At 31.1% G+C, this 19600-nt stretch overlaps 1 protein-coding gene across 1 annotated transcript in view; it reads left to right on the top strand.

Moving 5' to 3' along the window:
* Window positions 1-18388, top strand: part of LOC129220975 (protein Jade-1-like) — a 41606-nt gene extending 23218 nt beyond the window's left edge. Inside the window, exons 12-18 of the mRNA XM_054855411.1 lie at window positions 196-301; window positions 5441-5506; window positions 6517-6627; window positions 6711-6865; window positions 7496-7616; window positions 14925-15053; window positions 16721-18388. Coding sequence (XP_054711386.1) covers window positions 196-301; window positions 5441-5506; window positions 6517-6627; window positions 6711-6865; window positions 7496-7616; window positions 14925-15053; window positions 16721-18388 — 2356 coding nt within the window. The remainder of the gene's footprint in view (window positions 1-195; window positions 302-5440; window positions 5507-6516; window positions 6628-6710; window positions 6866-7495; window positions 7617-14924; window positions 15054-16720) is intronic.
* Window positions 18389-19600: the final 1212 nt, after the last annotated feature.

Below are 19600 nucleotides of genomic sequence, written 5' to 3'. Positions count from 1 at the left end.
GTGCTGGATGCAACTGTTTCAAGGTTACAAGCTCTTTTTACATTGCAATAATTATTTCTGATAGATATACAATAAATTTTTCAACTTATGTTTGTGACAACATTGTTCTCTCATATTGTGTCAATTTTATTTTAGAAATTTTTGATTTCTGTATGCTTGTTATATTTACTGAATATGTATATTGATTCTTTGCAGCAGTGGGGAAAAATGGGCACATGTAAATTGTGCTTTGTGGATTCCTGAAGTTGTCATTGGTTGCCCGGAAAAAATGGAGCCAATAATGAGAATATCACACATACCGGTAACACATATTTTTTAGTGTTAAAAATGTAATAAAGCTTAAGAATTTGAATAAAACAAAACTTCTAAGCTAAATCTAAAATTTTTCTTTAAATATTTTTTTTAAAAAAGATTATAGGAACAGAAGTTTATTACAGGGTTTTTTGTTTATATCACGTTGATTTAAACCAAGTGTTTTTTTTCTTTTTGTAAATGTTTTTTTCTTTTCTTTTGTTGTTGTTGAAAAACTGAATTTTTTTCTCCCATTGGAAAATGTAAAATCCAATTAATGAAAGTAACCAGCAAGACTTTTAGAGATAAATTACCAAAAAATAATTTTGCAAACTAATTATGTTTTTAAATAATTCAAGCTATAAATGCAACTTTTCCTATTTGGTACATAAATATACAAAGCACACCACGTTTTTCTAAAATTGCATGGGGAAGAAACCAAGTAGTTTGCTGTCTTCATTTATTAAGTTATTTTTCTTTTCCATTTCAAAATGACCCGAAAAGCTTGTTAATAGCCCAAAAAGCCTGAAAGCATATTTCAGCCAAAATTTTATTTTACTACCTAATTTACTTGTTTATTAAAAATTTATAGAGATAAATCATATATTTTTAAGGCAGTCCATAGTATAGTAAAACCTGTAAAGTTGACCACCCTTGTAAATTGATCACTTGTCTATCTTGACCACCAAATGCATTAAATTTGACTGAAAATAATATAAAAAACCCTTTGTAAGTTGACCACCTATCTAAGTTGACCACTAAAGTACTGCACCGCAAGTGGTCAACTTACACAAGTTTCACTGTATATATAAATCTTAACTCTGTCGAATATTTAAATGACAAGAGAAAAAGAGCACTTAGAGTAGGCATAAAATGGCTCTAATACCCGCACATTTTTTGACATCAACATTAAATGATGCAGTCAGAGCAAGTACAAAAAAAAAAGTATCAATTTTTTATAATAGAAAACATTTGGGTAGGGTCATTCTACGAAAATGTCAACCGCCAGGCCAAAATTTCAAACTTAATCAATATTAATATGTTATACATAATTTTAGAGATAACATTCTTAATTTTCGAATCTCGTAAAAGGTTTTCCAAGATGGATGCCGTGCATAGAATAATTACTGCTTCAAGAGTTCAACAGCAACATGTTATATTACTATATAGAAAATTTTTGTTTTATTCTCTTCCCAAGAGCTTTCTAGAATGGATTTAAAATGTTGAATTTTTAATAAATTATTTACACAATTAGCTATCAGCCTGATGAACGTAACATATTGTGACAAACGTAATCGCTTGAAACAAACACTGCGTCTTTCGAACGTTTAGTTCAATAAAAAATGAATGAAATGTATATTTTGAAATAGTTGTTTTTTCAGTGTTACTCTATACTATTTTGTAATTTTTTCAACAATTAACTCGATTTTCAACACATATTTGTAGAAGTTTCTTAGGTTGCATTTTATAGAAAAATCAGCAGCTCAAAAAAAAAAAAAAAAGAGAGAGAGAGTTAAAGCAGAGCAAGAATGGCAGGTAAACAAAAAAGAAAATGACAAGAAAAAAAGCAGCAGAAGGGGGGGAAAAAAAAAATTGAGAAGACTGAGGAATCAAAAATGAGAAGTCAGGAGATGAGAATCAATTGTAGAGAAGCTATTAAGCTAGCTTTGTATAGAGTTGTAAACCAATGCAACTTTGCCTTTCTCAACATGCTAAGTTTATGGAAAGACTCTTCCATGTAGTCCCAGGAAAAATAGGCTTTTATATGTTACCTTCTAAGTAATAATAATAATATTGGAATTAATGTGGCAAAAATAAAAATCAAAAAGTTCCTGGAAGAAGCCTTCTTGAAAAAACAATCCTTACAATTGATATTATATTTGTAAAGAAGATTGCATTTCTTGATAGCTTTCTGGAAAAAAAAAGTTCGGCTTGTATGTGATTAGAAAAAGTGTTGTAAAGACTCAAAACAGAAAAAAAAAATCCTTAATCCTTTCATCTTTATTGCATTCTAAACTACCATTTCACCCGTACGTTTTCTCACACGCCAAGCTCTTGTTCTTTCTGCTTCTAACTTAGGCATATTCACAACATGATTGTATATTTTAATGAAGAAAATAGATTATAAACAGTGAGAAAACTAAAAATTACTTGAAATCCGCCTGTTTGCTGTTGCCAAAACCAATAAAAAATTAATAGTAATGAAGTTAGTTTTGATAATGAAAGTTAACAAATTAAATTCTAGGCTTCACCTTAGCAATGTGGATTATGCTTTTGAGCTTGAATCAAAGAAACCCTCGAAAATCTGCTTTATTTGAAACTTTTAAAGTGGCTGAAATCCACAAATATATGCTTGCTTAAGCCTTAAAATTAAATTGATAATTTTACTAACAAAATTAAATTTAAACGCTATCATTTTTCATTTTTCCTGGCAACAATTAAAAAACAACTATGTCACTTCCGTCACATAAAAAGGTTGGAGATCAGAAAATCAAAGCTCTTGCATAAAAAATTTCACTTTAAAACAGAGGAGAAAAAAAAATGCACAAAGCCAATTAAAATGCATTTATTTAATCCATGGTGAAAAATTGTTGATATAAGTGTTACTTTTAAGACGAAGAATCAGTGCTTACTTATTAATATTTAGGCACGTAACAGTCTAAAAAACTACACCAGTCATCCCATGATGAATGTAACTTCAGAGTTAATCTCTTTTATGTTACTTTCGTCGAACGTCATATTTTGAAGAAATCTTCATTTCTGTTACATTATAAGAAAAATGAGTATTATTATGCATGAAAAATAAAGTTAAGGAATGAAGATAACACATTACACTGTTTTTACAAAAATGTCTACCTAAACTTAAGAGAAATCGAGAGCTGAATTTCATGTTGCAAATTCAAGATTGCAAAAATGTTACGTTCATCACACTATATAGTAATTTAGTTTCAAAAACCAATTTATGTCATTTATAGTGTTTTATTGCATGAATATTACACATAAGTTTTGTTCTTTTACAAAACCACAAGTAAATGATTATTAGATGTTTTAAACTCATGTGTTATGCTACCAAACAGTCTGAATGTTACGTTTGTCGCTATGGAATGTCCCTGTAACTCTGTATTCTTATAATAAAATTTAATGTCAAATTTTGCCTTTCAAAGAATTTTTTTTATTCCCAAATAAAGGAAGTCCCTATATGAATGGCAGAAGAATAAATAAACATTAATATTTTAGTCTAAGTCTTGATTATTGAAACGTTTTAAAAGAATATTTACATTATCTGGCTTTATATTGTTGTAAATAAGGAAATTCATTAGGATTTGAAAAGGTTTTTAATTAAAATGATTTCTTTTTTTAACCAAGAAATTATATTCCTAAATGGATTAAACTAGGAGATACAACGTCTACAATAAAAAAACATATTGATTTTCTTAAAGCCTTTTTGTCCGATTTGTTTAACTGTTCTTACTCATACATTAAATAAATTCATACATAACTTTTTATTTAAAAAAATCTTTAAACGAAATGTGTGTTAGTCTTTTGATTTATAAGTTGTGTAATGTACTTGTGATTTATTTGTAGATACTGCAAAATACTTTTGTTTATTCATCGTAGAAAGCTATAATTATGAGGAAATTATTTTACAAGATTATTTTGTAGGTTAGTCATTAATCATGTCTTAACCCTCACAATAAATTATTTGTTTGATTATTTTTGTTAAGATCCATTTTAAGTGTAGTATTTTATAGTAGTTATAGATTTTCAAACAATATTTTCCCAATAGAAAGCTCTAATTATGAGAAAATGAAATTATAAGATTTTACTCTTAGTTATAATTAATCATCAAGACTTTAGGAACGAATATGAATATTAAATCTTCTTGCCTTTTCAAAAATAAAATTCTTCATCTTACAAATAGTGTTTAAACCTTAAAAACGTTTTTTTGGGGGTTTTTTCCAACGCTGGACAATCAACAGAAACTTGACAATTTTATTTTCTCTAATTTAGATTTATAAAGGAAAAAAAAGTATACCTTGTTCAGAATGTATTTTACACGTAAAATGGTGAATCTTTGCTTTCTTTGTTGCAGTGAAGCAACAAAGAAAGCAAAACTAATATGCTACACTCTACGTTAGAGCTGTAATATTTTTTTTTTAAATAAAATATTTGCTACTTTCAAAGGTATCCCCAGTTCAAAGATGCTTCGCTCTCCTCTACTTGTTTGAAATTAAACAATTGTAGCATGTTTTAAAAACATTTTGCATTCATTTTATATAAAATGATAGTAATATTTATATCAAATAAACAACTGTATGAAAAAATAAATAAATAACTAATTTTTAAAAAGTGGAAAATTTGAGATTTTAAGTTTATATGCAAGTAGAATTTATAAAACTTTTAACTTCCTTAATTGAAGAACCATGAAAATTATATGATGCATTTATTTTCTTACCTATCAACAATGAGCATGTATAGCTTGTTGTTTTTCAACACATTTTAAATTTAAACAGCTTATTTAGTTTTATTCATATTTTTCAAGCTACAACTTCTTCGAAAGCAATTTAGAAAATTTAATCATGATTGCATATTTTCTGAAATTTTGTTATTTTTAAATTTCAGACTAAACTCTGCATAGTTTACTATTAAAACAACTGTATTGTGTACAATGATATTTTAAAATTTTTCATCCTATGACTTCTAATTTAACTGTCATAAATGTTATGCAAAAGTTTGAGATAGTACATTTTTATAACTGTAAAGCTTTTTGCTTGAATTGAAGTTTCGCTTTGCATTGAAATGAATATCTGCCAAAGACAATTTTTATCCGCCAACGATTTCTCATTCGGTTTTGATTTTATTAAGATTACAATAAACAATGGAGCAAACATGGTGTGTGAAAATGTAAAGTCTTTCGTTTCCCTCGCTTGGAAGAAACCTATTTCTTCTGGCCATTCTTTCCGACGTTTTTGCCAACCCTGAAATGTGATGGTTTATTTACTTTTCTAAAAACCGTCTTTTTCATAGTAAGAAATGCCTTGTCTTCAGTGTTTTTTACAATTTTACTCTCATCTTGTTGTTATTCTAGCATCACACTAACTTTATAAGATTCTGCATTGTCTGCATAGCATACTTTTTTTTCTTCCAGACTAGCAGATGGGCTCTGATTTGTTCTTTATGCAGGGAAAGAGTTGGTGCTTGTATTCAGTGTTCTGTAAGTATTTTTTTTCTCTTGATGCTTTTTTTCCATCTTTCATTGATAAATTTGCCAAATTTTTTTTTGCGTTCTACAATGTTTTCAAAATTCTGAGTTTTAAAATTTTAAAATGCCAGCAAGGGGGGAAAAAACAAGCAAATAATTTTTGTATTGATAGTGTTTGTTATTGTTGGTATTTAATAACCGTTTATTATTTTTAAAATAGTTCTAATAGTTATCTTCATTTGACACATGTGCAAGATCTTTTGTTTCCATAAAAAGGTTGATGTTCTTCAAAAATATAACTCTAGTTCTTACCTACCAATAAATGAGTTTTTTTAAGAACATGAATCAGTGACATTGCTAATATTCTGAAATGCTCTAAATACTCGTTTTATGAAAAAGGCAACATTTCAATACACCCAGGACTGGAAGAGTAACACTTTTTTTCGAAATAGTGCAGCAGCCTTATAGCTTATGCTTTCTGTTTACAATATTTCTTACTATTTTTCTCATTTACCAAGCATAATGTATTGAGAAAAAATACAAAGCAATTTGTAGTTTTACTAGTGTTGTTTGTTTATTGCTGGTCATATAATGTATAACAACAATATGGTGCATCATATTTTTTGGTGATCTTTTTAAACGTTCCAAATTATGGAAGCTGTAGATTTTAATCCTGAAAATACAGTATAAATTTGAGTTTAGGTGTCTAATATCCCCTCCCCCTTTTTGTATTTCTCCAAGTTAGTTTGCGAACGTCTTCAAGAATCTGTGACGCTGGTTGAAGGGTCAAGCTGTTTCTGTTACTGGGTGTATTGCACTTCTGCTTAAAATTAATAGCTTCTGAAAACTGGTTAAATAGTTTTTCATAAGTTACTTAAATTGGTTTAGAAACAAGCTGGTTACCGCCTTTCAGTAAAAGGAAAATTAATCTCTCTCTCTTTTTTTCAATGCAGATACTACTTGATATTAAGTTTTTTTTTTTTTTTTTTTGAGAAGTTTAATTAAAATAATGTATTCTGTAGGTAAAGCAGTGTAAAGTTGCTTATCACGTAACCTGTGGATTTGAGCATGGCTTAGAAATGGAAATGAAAACAACACCTATTGATTCTAATGAAGAAGGCGTTAAAATGCAAGTAAGTATATCAGTATTATCCATTGCGGTAATGAAAGGCTTGTCATATCATTTTTAAAAATGTATTTCAATATTTTTTTCTAGTCTTTCTGTCATAAGCACAGCAAAAAAGACATTCCAGTTGAAAAGATTCCAACAACAAAATCTCCAAAAAAATTCCGTAAGAAGAAAGAACCAAAAAACAAAGATGTTGAAACTGAAGTCAATGAAGTGGATGCTCATAATGCAAGATTACAAAAGTAAGATTTTTTATGGGAAATTTATGGAAATGAAGTCTGTGTATATATTATTCTTCTTAAAACTAGCAATATTTAACAATTGTATTCTCCATAACTTTCATTATTGTATGCTATTAAAATTGAGCTCTTTTACTTTTGATGCTGAAGGAAAGTCAACTAGATGTTGAGAAACTTTATAAATAGTGTTGTAACGATTTGTAAGCCAGTCAAAGGTTGTAAAAATTCAGAACTAAGATTTTGATGATGTGTTAATTGAAGTAAAAGCTCATTTCTGTGCAAAAAGTGTGGGTCTCATTAAATTCTGTAATTGTAAATTTTTAGGATAGTTCAGCACACATGAAAGTTGGAGGCTTCCTTTATTGAGTATCATAAGACTGCAAGAAATTAAAAATTAAAAGTTGGTGCCATATTTCAGAATAGATACTTTAATTAACAAAAATTGCAATTGTGAAAAGGAACCTTTTTTACGTTTGTAACAAACCATGCTGCAATTTTCTTTTAAAACTTGTGCTTCAGAATGTTCTTGTTTAACCATAGTTAGCATATTGGAATGAAACTTGTTTATTTATTTATTTATTTATTATTATTATTATTTTGTTGCTTATGTTGTTTTTATGTTTTTATATTTAGAATTAGATCTCTTGAAGCCCAGTTCCATAAATTTGTTAATGTTAAAGACACGGCTGAAGAATTAAATGCAGATTATGATGTGGTAGACTTTTTGTATTATTATTGGGTACTAAAGAGACGAGTAAGTATTTCATTTTGTTATATTATATAATTTATTTTTCTTAATAGTGAATTATTTATCAAATTAATGTTTGAATATTGATAGCTTTAATAAATTTCACCCCCTTTGAAAATATGTAGAAAACATTAAACTTAGAAATAAAGACATTTATAATGCAGTAACCCCTTATTAAATAGACTTGTCGGAAGACAACAAGAAAGCGTGAGGTGTCTGAAAATGTGCTATAACATAACCAAGGTCATGAAAAGCAATGAAGGCAAAGGATGTTTGTACTAACAAAATATTTTTTTTGCTATATTAGAACCATCATCTTAATGCAAACACTGGAAGAAAAGGAGCTCATTAATTTTTCTTTTAATCTTAAAAAAGAATTTAAAATGTTTCTATAGTCTTTAGGTGAAATAATAATCCATAGTTCAGGCCGAGAAGTCAGTCACCTTTCTCACCTTTAGTCACCTTTTGAAAATTTGGTTACTTTTAGTCACCTTTTGCAACTTTTGTCACCTTTTTTAAAATGCGTCTTAGGAATTTTTTTTAAATAATTAAATCTTTGAAAAGTATCTGAATGGTATCTTTAACAGTGAAATTAATTTAAAAAATAGCCTTAAATATGCCCCCCCCCCCCCCCACCTTGTTATTGTTTAAGAAAAATAGCTATGCTATCGGGAAATCGGGGAATTTTTTTTATCGCTTGCAATTGCACCCTATGAGCAGAACCAGTCTTTCTATCCCTTCTACAGATGGACTTGCTCCTTATTTTCGGGAATGTATGTTAAAAGAAGCATGTTTATCCTATTATACTTTGAGCTTTGATGAAACTACCAATGTCAAAGACAAAAAAGAACTGCAACGAACAACAAAATATTGGTCTGAAAGCCAATGTTACATCACAAGAAGGCATCTCAAAACTTTCTTCTTGGGCAAGGCAGTTGGTGAAATTTCGATTGAGAAGCTATGTTAAGCACTTACCGAGAGTAATTATCCATGAATAAATGTCTCATACTTTCCTTTGGATGGTCCTTATGTTAATAAAAAGGTTTTTAGGTTGTTTGACACTATTATCCTTGAGACACGAGTAAAAAGCCTAATAAATATTGGTACTTGCAGTATTCATACAATGCATAATACGTATGTCAAAGCATTGCAGTATTTAGGTGAAGAAGCATCTGAACTTCTTCTTAGTACTTATAGCTATTTTGATGGTTGGCCTTCCCGTTATGAGAACTTCGAAGAAGTGCAAGCTCAACTAAATACACCTCATCACAAGTTCCTGAAACACACAACTACCCATTGGCTTACTCTTGGACCTGCAGCAAACAGACTACTGGAACAGTGGGATGCTCTTCAGTATTATTTTTTTAAACATGTGCGTTTGAAAAAGAATTCAGCTATGCAATGCAGGTCATATAAAGTTGTTGCAAATGTTTTAAAAAGACCTTCTATAAAAGCTGAGCTGCATTTTATCTTTTCATCTGCTGATTTGTTTATGCAGTTCACGAAACGCTTTCAATGCCAAGCGCAGGGCCGTGTCTAAGGGGAGGGTTTTAGGGGCTAAACCCCTCCGATTGGGGAAAAAATTAAGAAAGCCAAATTAAGAAAATTTGTATTTGGTTTTTATTAACACAAATGTAAAAGTTAGTGTGCAGTGATATCGGAAAAAAAAGCAAAAGAAATAAAACTTTTAATTTGAAGTTATATGCAATTTACAACTGTGAGAGCTTTATCAACTAGAATAATACCTTGGAAAAACTATGGAGGATGAACCACAGAATGATTTGTCAATACCAAGCATTATGAACTTTGTACCTATATGTTGCAGCAATGAAGATGCGTTGATTGTGTTTGGTAATTTAATTTGCATCTGCAATAAGCTTTTTCTTGTCTAGTATAATAAGCATTACTTCAGAATATGAAGCCTGATATACATGCTGCATTATAAAAGAACTTGTGAAAAGCTTTTTAAACATTTTTATTGAATATACTGCATAGTAAACAAATTTGAATAGAAAGAAACAAGCAAGGTTTTTTAAAGTTTGAATAAAAAAAGCTGTAAAATGATGGAGTACTGCTGTCACTTTCTCAGCCAGAATTATCCTTCAAGTGCGGGAAGGGGGGGGGAGCAGTGTTTACAGGTGTATAAATGTCATACTGGAATCGGCAATTTAACGTAAAACTAAAGTTTGTAAGGGATTGAACTCCCTGCCCCCCAGTTAAGGATGTACTAGTTTTAAAGCCCCTCCCTATATGAAAATCTGGACACGGGCCTGGCCAAGCGCCTATGATACACAAATTGTACCAAGAAATAGAGACCATTGTTCAAACTTTTATGGCTCGAGTTATAAAAGCCTCTGTCATAAAGAAAGTTGATTTTTCAAACGTAGACACGGTTAAACTGTTTGCAGTTGGCAACAGACTACCTCTTAAAGATCTCGTTGTTAGTGGATAGGTGACAGATGAACTGTCAAAACTGAAAGAAAATGAAAGGGTTATGTTCTTAAGAGGTGTTAAAAAGCATTGTGTAACTGCATAAAAGTATGTATTAGAAAAAAGTTGCATATCAAACGGGTTACTGAAAAGTTTCAAATTTTTGGATCCAAAAGAGAGAAGTAAATAGAGAAGCTGTAAGGATTTGATAAAGATTACCAAAATCATGCCTTTTAATGTTTCACTCGATAGGTTGCAAGATGAATGGAAACTTTTGCAGCTGGAAAAAGATGATGAAGCATCCAAAAACAAAACCATTGATATCTACTGGCAGCAGCACATTTCAAAAAAGGACTCAACTTCCAATGTTCTAAAGCTTCCCAATGTTTCTAAGGTGATAAAAGCTTCACTTGCATTATCATATGGTAATGCTGACATTGAAATACTATTTTCCATTTCAAAGCATCTTTTTGGTGACAATAAGACAGCAAGGACTGAAAGATTTTTAAACAGCATACTTATAGTTAAAGACACTGTAAAAGAATATCCTCATTTGCTTTCTTTACCAATTGGTCCAGAAATGATTAAATGTGCACAACAAGCACACGCAAATTACACAACATACATGGAGGAATGTAAAAGGAAAAAGGATTTGGAATTGAAACAGAAGCAAAAAGAAGAGCAAAAAAGAAAGGATTGTGAAGAAGAAACTAAGAAAATGGAAAAAAATTAAAACATCTATTGAAAGTGAAACTGTAGAAATCTTTACAAAAAGCATATAGGCTATTTTGGTAAAAGTCAGTAAAAAGAGATAATCCTTTTCTGTTTTTTGAGTTCTTAACAAATTGCTTTTGGTCACCTTTTAGTTACTTTTTTTGTCACCTTTTAGTCACCTTTGTTTTCAAATTTGTCACCTTTCTCACTTGTTTCAAAGGCCATCAGCAGTCCTCGGCCTGATAGTTGCACTTAAACTGCAATAAATTTAGGTGAATGGAAAACACACTAGTTTTGTCCATTGTTTAAACAAAGTTGATTTTATTCAGAAATGTAACATTTTTACATCAGTTGCCTCAAATTTAAAACAAGGTTTTATTTATTTTTAAATTTTCGGGAGGACAGTGAAAAAGTGAATCAGCAACGCGCAACGAGGTGTGGTATAATAAGGGGTTGCTGTTTTTGAGTCTTTTTAAAGGATATATGGCAATTACTTAGAATTTTTCCCCTCTAAGCAGTGCAAATCTGTCAGTTATTGTTTTATGTAGTTTAAATGTTGAAAGTAGCTCAGGATTTTTTTTTCTTTTTGGTGTGAAATCTGAGCTCTATCAACGCTATGCTGCTGAATCCTACTTGTTAATACTTTTTTTTTGTGTATGTGTGTGCGTAAACAATTGCTTTTTTCGACTCTTAACTCCAAAGCATTGCATGGATATAGTTCAGAGGAGGTCTGGGAAGGTCCAAACCTCTCCAAATTTTATTGAAATTCTAACATGATAGTATTTTACTAAAATAATTTTGCACCCCCCCCCCCCCCATGTATGAAATATAGTTGAGCTTTCTAGTTGTATTTCTGTCTAAGATAAAAACTAACGGTTTTCTTTCTATTGCTTAAATTGTTGTTGACTATTATAACTTTGCCACTTGTTTGCAATATTCTGTAGCTGATTTTAAAAAAAAGTATTTAAAAAAAACAAATAGACAGTAAAACATTTGATTCAAATTTTACTTTTAGCATGAAGTTGAGATGCACTGAATACCATATTTTGCCAAATAACGAATATTTGGTTTAAATTTAAATGCTGTAACGTTTGAATTTGAATTTTATGCCAATTTAAAACACAGAACACTTTTCTGTTTTGTGAAAAATAAATGTATTTCCATTTATAATTTGAAATTTATCAACATTAAGTGTTATAATTACTAATTTAAAATAATCATTCCAAAATCAAAAAATAATAATAATATAGGAAATGGCTAATTTGGTTAATTTTTATCTGCAATTCTGCATAAATGGATAATTAATTTCTTTCCTGATATATTATTTGCTAAAATACATTGTAAATAAAGAATCATGCATGTTCTTACCTTACATAAAAGTACAAACCCAAACCCTAAATTGCCCAAAAAAGCATTACAAATTACAATTTATTCAAGTGACTTTCTGCTATCTTAGTCTCTGCAGTAACTGATGAAAAATTTTACGATTAAAATTGAGGAATAAAATTCAAACATCGCCAGATATTTTTATTTATTTTTCTTAAGTGCAAAGTATTGTTAAACTTCAAATAGAATGCTTCATTTTAACTAGGTTGTATTCAAACAATATTTCATATGACATAAGACAGGGGTTTCCAACTTGTAAGTGTTTGAGGGCCGCAGCGAAAACCAAAGGCTCAGTGGCTAGCCGCAATTAGTTAAAATATTATTGCGCATCATTTCAAATTTTTCTTTTTGTGTGAGTGTGTGTGTAATATGAGGTCATAGAACTTAATTTAAATCTGTGGCAGATCCATCGGGGGGGGGGGGGGGAGTGATTGCCTCGCCCCAAAAAGTTTGTAAATTTGAACAAATTCCGGTAGACCACCAAACTCCCCCCCCCCCCCTCCTAAAAAACACATCACAAAAAATTGTCTGCAACTATATTTATGACTTTACTTCCAAATTTTTTCCAGGGGAAAGTCCCTGAACCTCTTCTCTAAAATGTGTCGATGTTATCAAAGATTGTCAAAAATTTTGAATTTTTGGAGCTTCAATTTCATAGATTTCTTGAATTCCATTGTTCCTTTACCTAATGTTACCAAAGTCATCATATAATTACATTTTTCAGATCCCCTTTTCAAAAAACTTACCCAGAAAAGCTGAAACCTCACCAGTTCCTAACATCACAAATCACAAATGCCTTTGTTAAATGTCTTTAAAGGGGGTCTTAAATTGCGTTTTAAGGACTTCAATTCTGAAAACATTTTTGGGCAGAGCCCCCGAGCCCTTCCCCAAACATCAATAAAGATCCTCTAACATTGGGTGTTTGAAGCTTCATTATCAAGAAGTTGAGGGACAGCTCCTGACGCCATCCCTTCACTTAATGCTATCAAAAATGGTCAGCAATCGCATTTTCAGAATTCCAATTTCAAACACTTTCTGGTAGAAAGTTCCAAGCCCCTTTCCTTTTTCCAACATCATAAAAGATAGCCTACAATTGTGTTTCAGGAATTCACTCTCGGGAAAAATTTCGGAGAGAAGCACCCAACTCCTTCTTTCGATGAAAACTGCGTTTTTGGCAATACTACATCGTAACATTCCTGGGGAAAAGTTTTGAACTACATGTCTTCTGCTATGTCATCAAAGATGTTCTCAATTGCGTTTTTAGGACTTCAATTCCGAAACTTTTTCTGGGGGAAAGCCCCCGAACCCCCTTGCTTTTAGTCTCATTATAGATTTCTAAAATTGCGTTTTTGCAGCTCTAATATCAAAACACAAACTAGAGAGAATTTCTGAATTTCATCCCTTCCCTTCAAATCACCAAAGATGGCAAACAATTGTATTTTTGAAAATATACCCAAAAATTTCTTGGAGAGGGGCCTTCAAACCCCTCTTCCTCCTATTAACCACCGAAGACTAAAAATGCATTCCTAACAAAAATTTTTGGGGAAGAGCTGGCAGACACTCTTATTTATGCAGGAATATTAAACTTTTTAAAATTTTATTTTCATTAGTCCCCCCCCCCCCATACAATTCATTCGCCCCTCCCAAAAGGGTCGCCTGGATCCACCACTGATTTAAATGCTAATGAAACACCTTTCAAAATGATTTATCATGCTGAATTTAAAGCAGCTAGTATCAATACAATATACCAATCATTTAAATTACCTGATTTTTAAAATTTTTTGACACAAATAATTTTTAAACATACTTAAAATATGCTCTTGTACACAAAATGTTAATTGCGTGAATTTTTTTTTAGTTATTATTTTCTATTTATTTTGAAATAAAAAGTTTGCATTGCAGAAAACTTGAAATGAAAAATACAATTTTTTTTAGAGTGCAATGTATAAAACTGAAGGGATCAAAGAAATGGAGAAATTGAAAGACATTTAAATATCCCTATACATGAGTTATATTTACAGATAGAAACATGAATAAAATGAGATGTTTTTTTTTTTTTTTTTTTTTTTTTTTTTTTTTTTTTTTTTTTTTTTTTTTTTTTTTGACAAGTAACTCATGTATCAAATACATCCATGCATGCATAACATATTTCAGTTTTTTAGCAGCATTTTCCTGTTTTATAAATTATTTTTCTCTCTTTAAATGATGCATAAAAATACCATCACTGTGTATTTTTATGTTGTATAGATACAGAAATAAGATAAAACATTGGTTGGACTGAAAACATTTGAGAAAGTTTATGTGGGTGCTTTTTTTTCTTCAAGTCAAAAATAGTCGAATCTTGTTTTAACTAAGTCCAGGGCCCTCCAAAATCTTTTTGATATCACAAAATTTTATCATACTGATATTACAAATGTTGACATTGTTTGTGTATAATTTGGGAGGAGAAAGGAGGTAAAGTCGGGGATTTGCATTCTTTGCTAAAACGGGAATTTCACTTTATGGGACTTCACTAAAATGGGGTTCGACTGTATTTGTATGTTAACTTGTTTATGGTATAGCATGATGTCGTGTCTAATTTCATGGTATACGGAGGCACAGTATAACAATATTCTGATGTATTACGTAGGCCAACTTTTCCCTTCTCATATTTAAAATTGAGAGTGCATGACACATGAGAATTTTTTACCATTTGTTTTTTTATTGATGTCTCTATGTGGCCATTTCGTTTTTTTTTTCTTTTTTGCATTAAAATGTTTTGTATAAATATAACTTTCGTTGCAGGCACAGTTCAACAAGCCACTACTGATTGCAAAATGTGATGAAGCTAATCTACTGCTAATAAAACAGCATGAAAATTTACTTTATTCCCGTCTCAAAATGTTTGTTCATTTGAGACAAGATTTAGAAAGGGTATGTAATTCTGAGATTTATCATTATTTATTCAATTTCTTTTCCAAAGTATGAAAATATATTTGTACCTAAAATTTCCTATTGTATCCTTTTAACTTATTTATATTTTTTCAGGCATCCTTCCCGATTTTAGCATTATTTTACATAATCTAAGCAATAAATAATAGGCAAATCAAATACTTTTTAAATATGTTTTATTCTAGCTCCTTCTATGGTTCAACTAATAAATAATTAGTTCTTTTATTTTATTTTCAAGGCACTCACTGCATCAAATAATAAAAAAATTCAAACATACAGAAGTTAAGCTAAGAGGTACAAGAAACTGAAACATCTTGTTTTTCAATTGTAGAGAATTGCAAACAAATAGAAGAAGCATCACATGTTTTCTTTGTGGGAGCAGTTGGCTAGTGATTTTTCTTATTCTTCTGGTTACAATCCATTCTAGTCTCTTTGTTTTTTAGTTAAATTCAAAACATAGTTATCACCAAAATTTTGTGATAAATCACTTCAGTCAATGTAATAACTCAAAGAATATTTAGGGTAGGGTCATTAGCATAGCCAGATAATGTAGTGCACAGATACATTTGCCACTGTGCAGTTACATTTGCTGCAAATATGTACTTTGCTCAAAAAAAAAGCTAATAATTGTCATAATTTCACAAACTATTAAAAGGTACATGCAATATACCAACAGCCTGGTTATGCCATCCAGAGACTGCAATTTTGTTCTTGTTATGGACTCATCAGTCTGAAATAGACAATAATCAGTCTGAAGGCAGATCTCGTCTCAGTAAAGCTGAGAGTGCCAACAAATTGGTAGCTTATGTAAATTTGGCACACCAACGAGAGACTGCAGCAACGGTGGGGTTTAGCTCGTCAATTGAAGGAAAAGCTTGGATGTCGAGCAATAAGTTTCCACCCTTAATTGTATTGTTTATTTCAGACCGACGAGTCTATGACAAGGACAAAATTTCAGTTTCCGAAAGTCATAACGGGCTGCCTGTATATATCAGGGGTGCCACCCCCCCCCTAAGAGCAAGGGCGCACCCCTAAAGATCATGAAGACTACTCAAAACAAGAGCCTCCCTCCAGAAAAACTGAAATTCCCCATCAAAACGCCCCCCCCCCCCCTCCTCTAAAATTATCAATGCTGCAGTCTGCGCCATGACCCCTCCCCCCCCCCCAAGATGAGCACCTCTGCTTATATTTTATGTAGAAAAGTGCTGTGCAAGTTATTTTTTTTATAATTTGTATTTACACCATTCGAAATTACTTTTAACTTTATTCTATTTCATGAGAAAGAGGTGGAACTCAAGGTTCAGCCATTTGCTGGTCAATAATAATCATAAAACAGAACTATAGTAGTGTTTTGTGCAAAAGTGGCTACTTAAGCATTCAGTTACTCCCAATCTTGTTTTATTGTCTTGCCTTTTTGCCCTCATTGGTTCATTTGTTCGCCAAAATTATTGCAAAGGATTCTCATAATATTGTTCAATAGTATACGTCATAGTATTGCTATGTACTCTTCATAAGTTATGTACACATACCTGCTACTGCTATAATAAAATTTTAATAATGGAAAAATTATTAGCTTAGATGAAATAAATGTTTTTTTTTTTATTTAAAAAAAAAATGTTTTTATTAATATGTGTTGCCTGTATTTGCAGGTAAGAAATTTGTGCTATATGGTGAGTCGAAGAGAAAAGATATTTCGTTCTTATGTGAGAATGAAAACTAATATTTATGAGAAACAAACAGAAATTTTATCTGATTTGTCTTTGACGCTTTCACCAGAAGAAATTACAGAAGTATTGAAAGCTCGAGTTGGTGATTCATTGTATGACCAATTTTATTGTGTGGTATTTGATGATGATAAAAAAGATGTTGAAACTTCTGGGATTACTTGTGATGAAAAACCTGCTAAAACTGCTGTTAACAGTATTTTCACCCGATCTAGAAGACGCACAATCTCTCAGAGCACACCTGAATACAATGCTGAAGATGGAGATGCTGATATGCCAAAACTAACGAAGTACAAATCTGAGGAAAATGTTAGCTCATTTGAAAAGCGAAATATTCCGCAGTCACTTACACATTCACCTTTTGTAATTAAAATAACCCCGAAAGTAGAAGTGGGTGAGATGAAAATTAAAATCAAAGAGGAAGTAGAAAATATATGTAATGGTGCTACAGAAATTGCAAAGGATTTTTGTGAAGACAAAGTTTTGAAAACTGAACCCAACGACTTTGAAATATTCAAAAGCAACTCAGAAAATGCAAATTTGAAATCAAAAAAGATGATGAACACCAGTGAGACATCCAATGATAAGAATTCTCTATGTCTTAGTGATAAAGAAAATATAAGTGCCCATGCACCAGTGAAAATGAAAAAGACTCGTAGCAGCCAGATAGAGTTCAAAAATGCCATCCATGAAATAGCTGCACAGAAAGTTGATTTATTTGATGACGATAGTTCCCTTAGTGTTTCGAGTGACTTAAATAACTCAGATGTGAAAAAGAATTTTAAGCTTGACAAGCGTAACACTCGTTACCAGATGAGAACACGAAATTACAGTAGTGATGTTTTAGAAACTGATGACATTTCATTAAAGTCAACTGATTCTGTTAATGCACAGATAACATTACCTTGTTCTGAAAGTGCTCTTTGCCCACCAGCCAATAGTATTGAAGAATTGACATTTTTATCGAACGCGCACGACATGACAGAATTGGAGTGCAAATCCATAGACGTTTCTCCTCGCAAACGAAGGGGACGTCCTCGGAAAACTCCTCTCTCTGAAGTGTCGGAAACAACTTTTCCAGTGATTAAAAGTGAAGTTAGTGATAGCAGTAAAGGTATTTCTTTTGATGCTGAACTAGAATTAGCCGATTTAAACGAAGGTACTGGCTTTAGAATGTCTTTGCGAACTAATCGGGAACATTTAAATAATAAAACAAATGATCCAAGACCGAAAAACAAACGATCTGTTGTAAACAAATTGGACCTCATTGATTCCTCGCCACTTAAAGAGGCTAATAAAGAAATACTTACAGAAAGTTCTCAGTGGACTTCTGTTGATACCTCTCCATCAAAGAATTCCTCTGTTGATCAACCACAGTCTAGAATAATAATTAGGTTACGAAAGGATCCGAACAGAGAGTCTTGGAAAAACAGTTCTTCTTCTGATGAACCTGCTTTTACTATTGTAAATAATGAAGAAATCAGTGAGGAAAACATCAAGTTTTCTCCTGACAATGACAACAGGCATCGCTATTTAATGCGTGAAAGAACTATTCCTCCAAGGAGTGTAAAATGTACATTTCGGCGAAGCTAGTACATTTTAAATCATGACATTGTAAATATAATATTAGTGGCAGAGCCTTCTTCGAATTTTCCACCATCACGAAACATTCTTTCAGGGCAAAAGATAATTTAAATCATGCCTTTTTAAATTGTATAGTGTGTCATCTTTATTTCATTATCATCTAAATTATGCATAATCATTAAAGAAAAATTGCCATTTAAAAACATTATTTGTACAAAAAATTTTATCAATATTATATGATACTAAATTTTAACGTATCATGTGTTATTACTATAGAGTTTTAACTTCAGTCTGCTTTTAAAATGTCTAGTCTGAACAAAACTTTATAAAATTGAATATTTTTAATGACTATGATTTAAAAATATTGTTTTTATTTCCTTTTGTTCATTAACCTTTTTAATCAATGTTGACATCAATTTTGATTTATGTGGTAAAACATGTGGTAATCACTTTTGTTATTTGCTTTGAGGAAAAAAATCTGTACTGATTTATGTAACTGTGGAAGGCCGAAATTGGAGACAACATTCATTGATGACGCACCGTAAATGTTCGGTCTTTCGCCAATGCCTTTGCTGTTTGAATGTTGACATTTATCAAGTTTTGGTCTTTCACAGTAACATATATATCCCAAAGGGGGGGGGGGGAGCGGATTACGGCTTATTCTAAAGATAAATGTATTTAAATGTTGTTGATCCTGTTGCATTAAATTTTTATTTGCAGTGTAGTGTTTTAAGTATTGTTGCAAAAGTTACCATGCTAAGTATTGTCTTTTGAGTATAGTGTCACGATAAATTTAAACTTGTGAAGTTTATTCTGATTCAATGAAAATAGTTATAGCTAATTGAGTGGAAAAAGGTGTGCGTAGAGATGTGTAGAGATGGTTTTTCTCAATTTCCTTTCTAATAGCTTGTCAATTGTGGCACTCTGTGTACTTTCAGTCTGCTGCATCACTCTTAAGCTATGTTAAAACTTTTGTATAACTTTTTAAAACGTTTGTATAAGGGGTCTGGGATCAATGTAAGATATATGTGTTTGCTGTTCATGTGCAAAGAATTATTTGTTTGAAAAAAGGTTTTGCCTTAATTTAATATATTTTCAAATCACTTGTTTCTTAGGCTCCCCATTTTATCAATTAAATGTAATTCCATTTCCAAAAGTCAAAAACTAGTCTTCAAAGTAACATTTGTTCACTGTATATAGGAATTCCTTCCGCTCCTTCAG

Source organism: Uloborus diversus, chromosome 4, assembly GCF_026930045.1.
Source record: "Uloborus diversus isolate 005 chromosome 4, Udiv.v.3.1, whole genome shotgun sequence".
Lineage (NCBI taxonomy): Eukaryota > Metazoa > Arthropoda > Arachnida > Araneae > Uloboridae > Uloborus > Uloborus diversus.
Note: the sequence above shows the minus strand (reverse complement) of the source record. Positions and strands in the feature narration are given on the sequence as shown.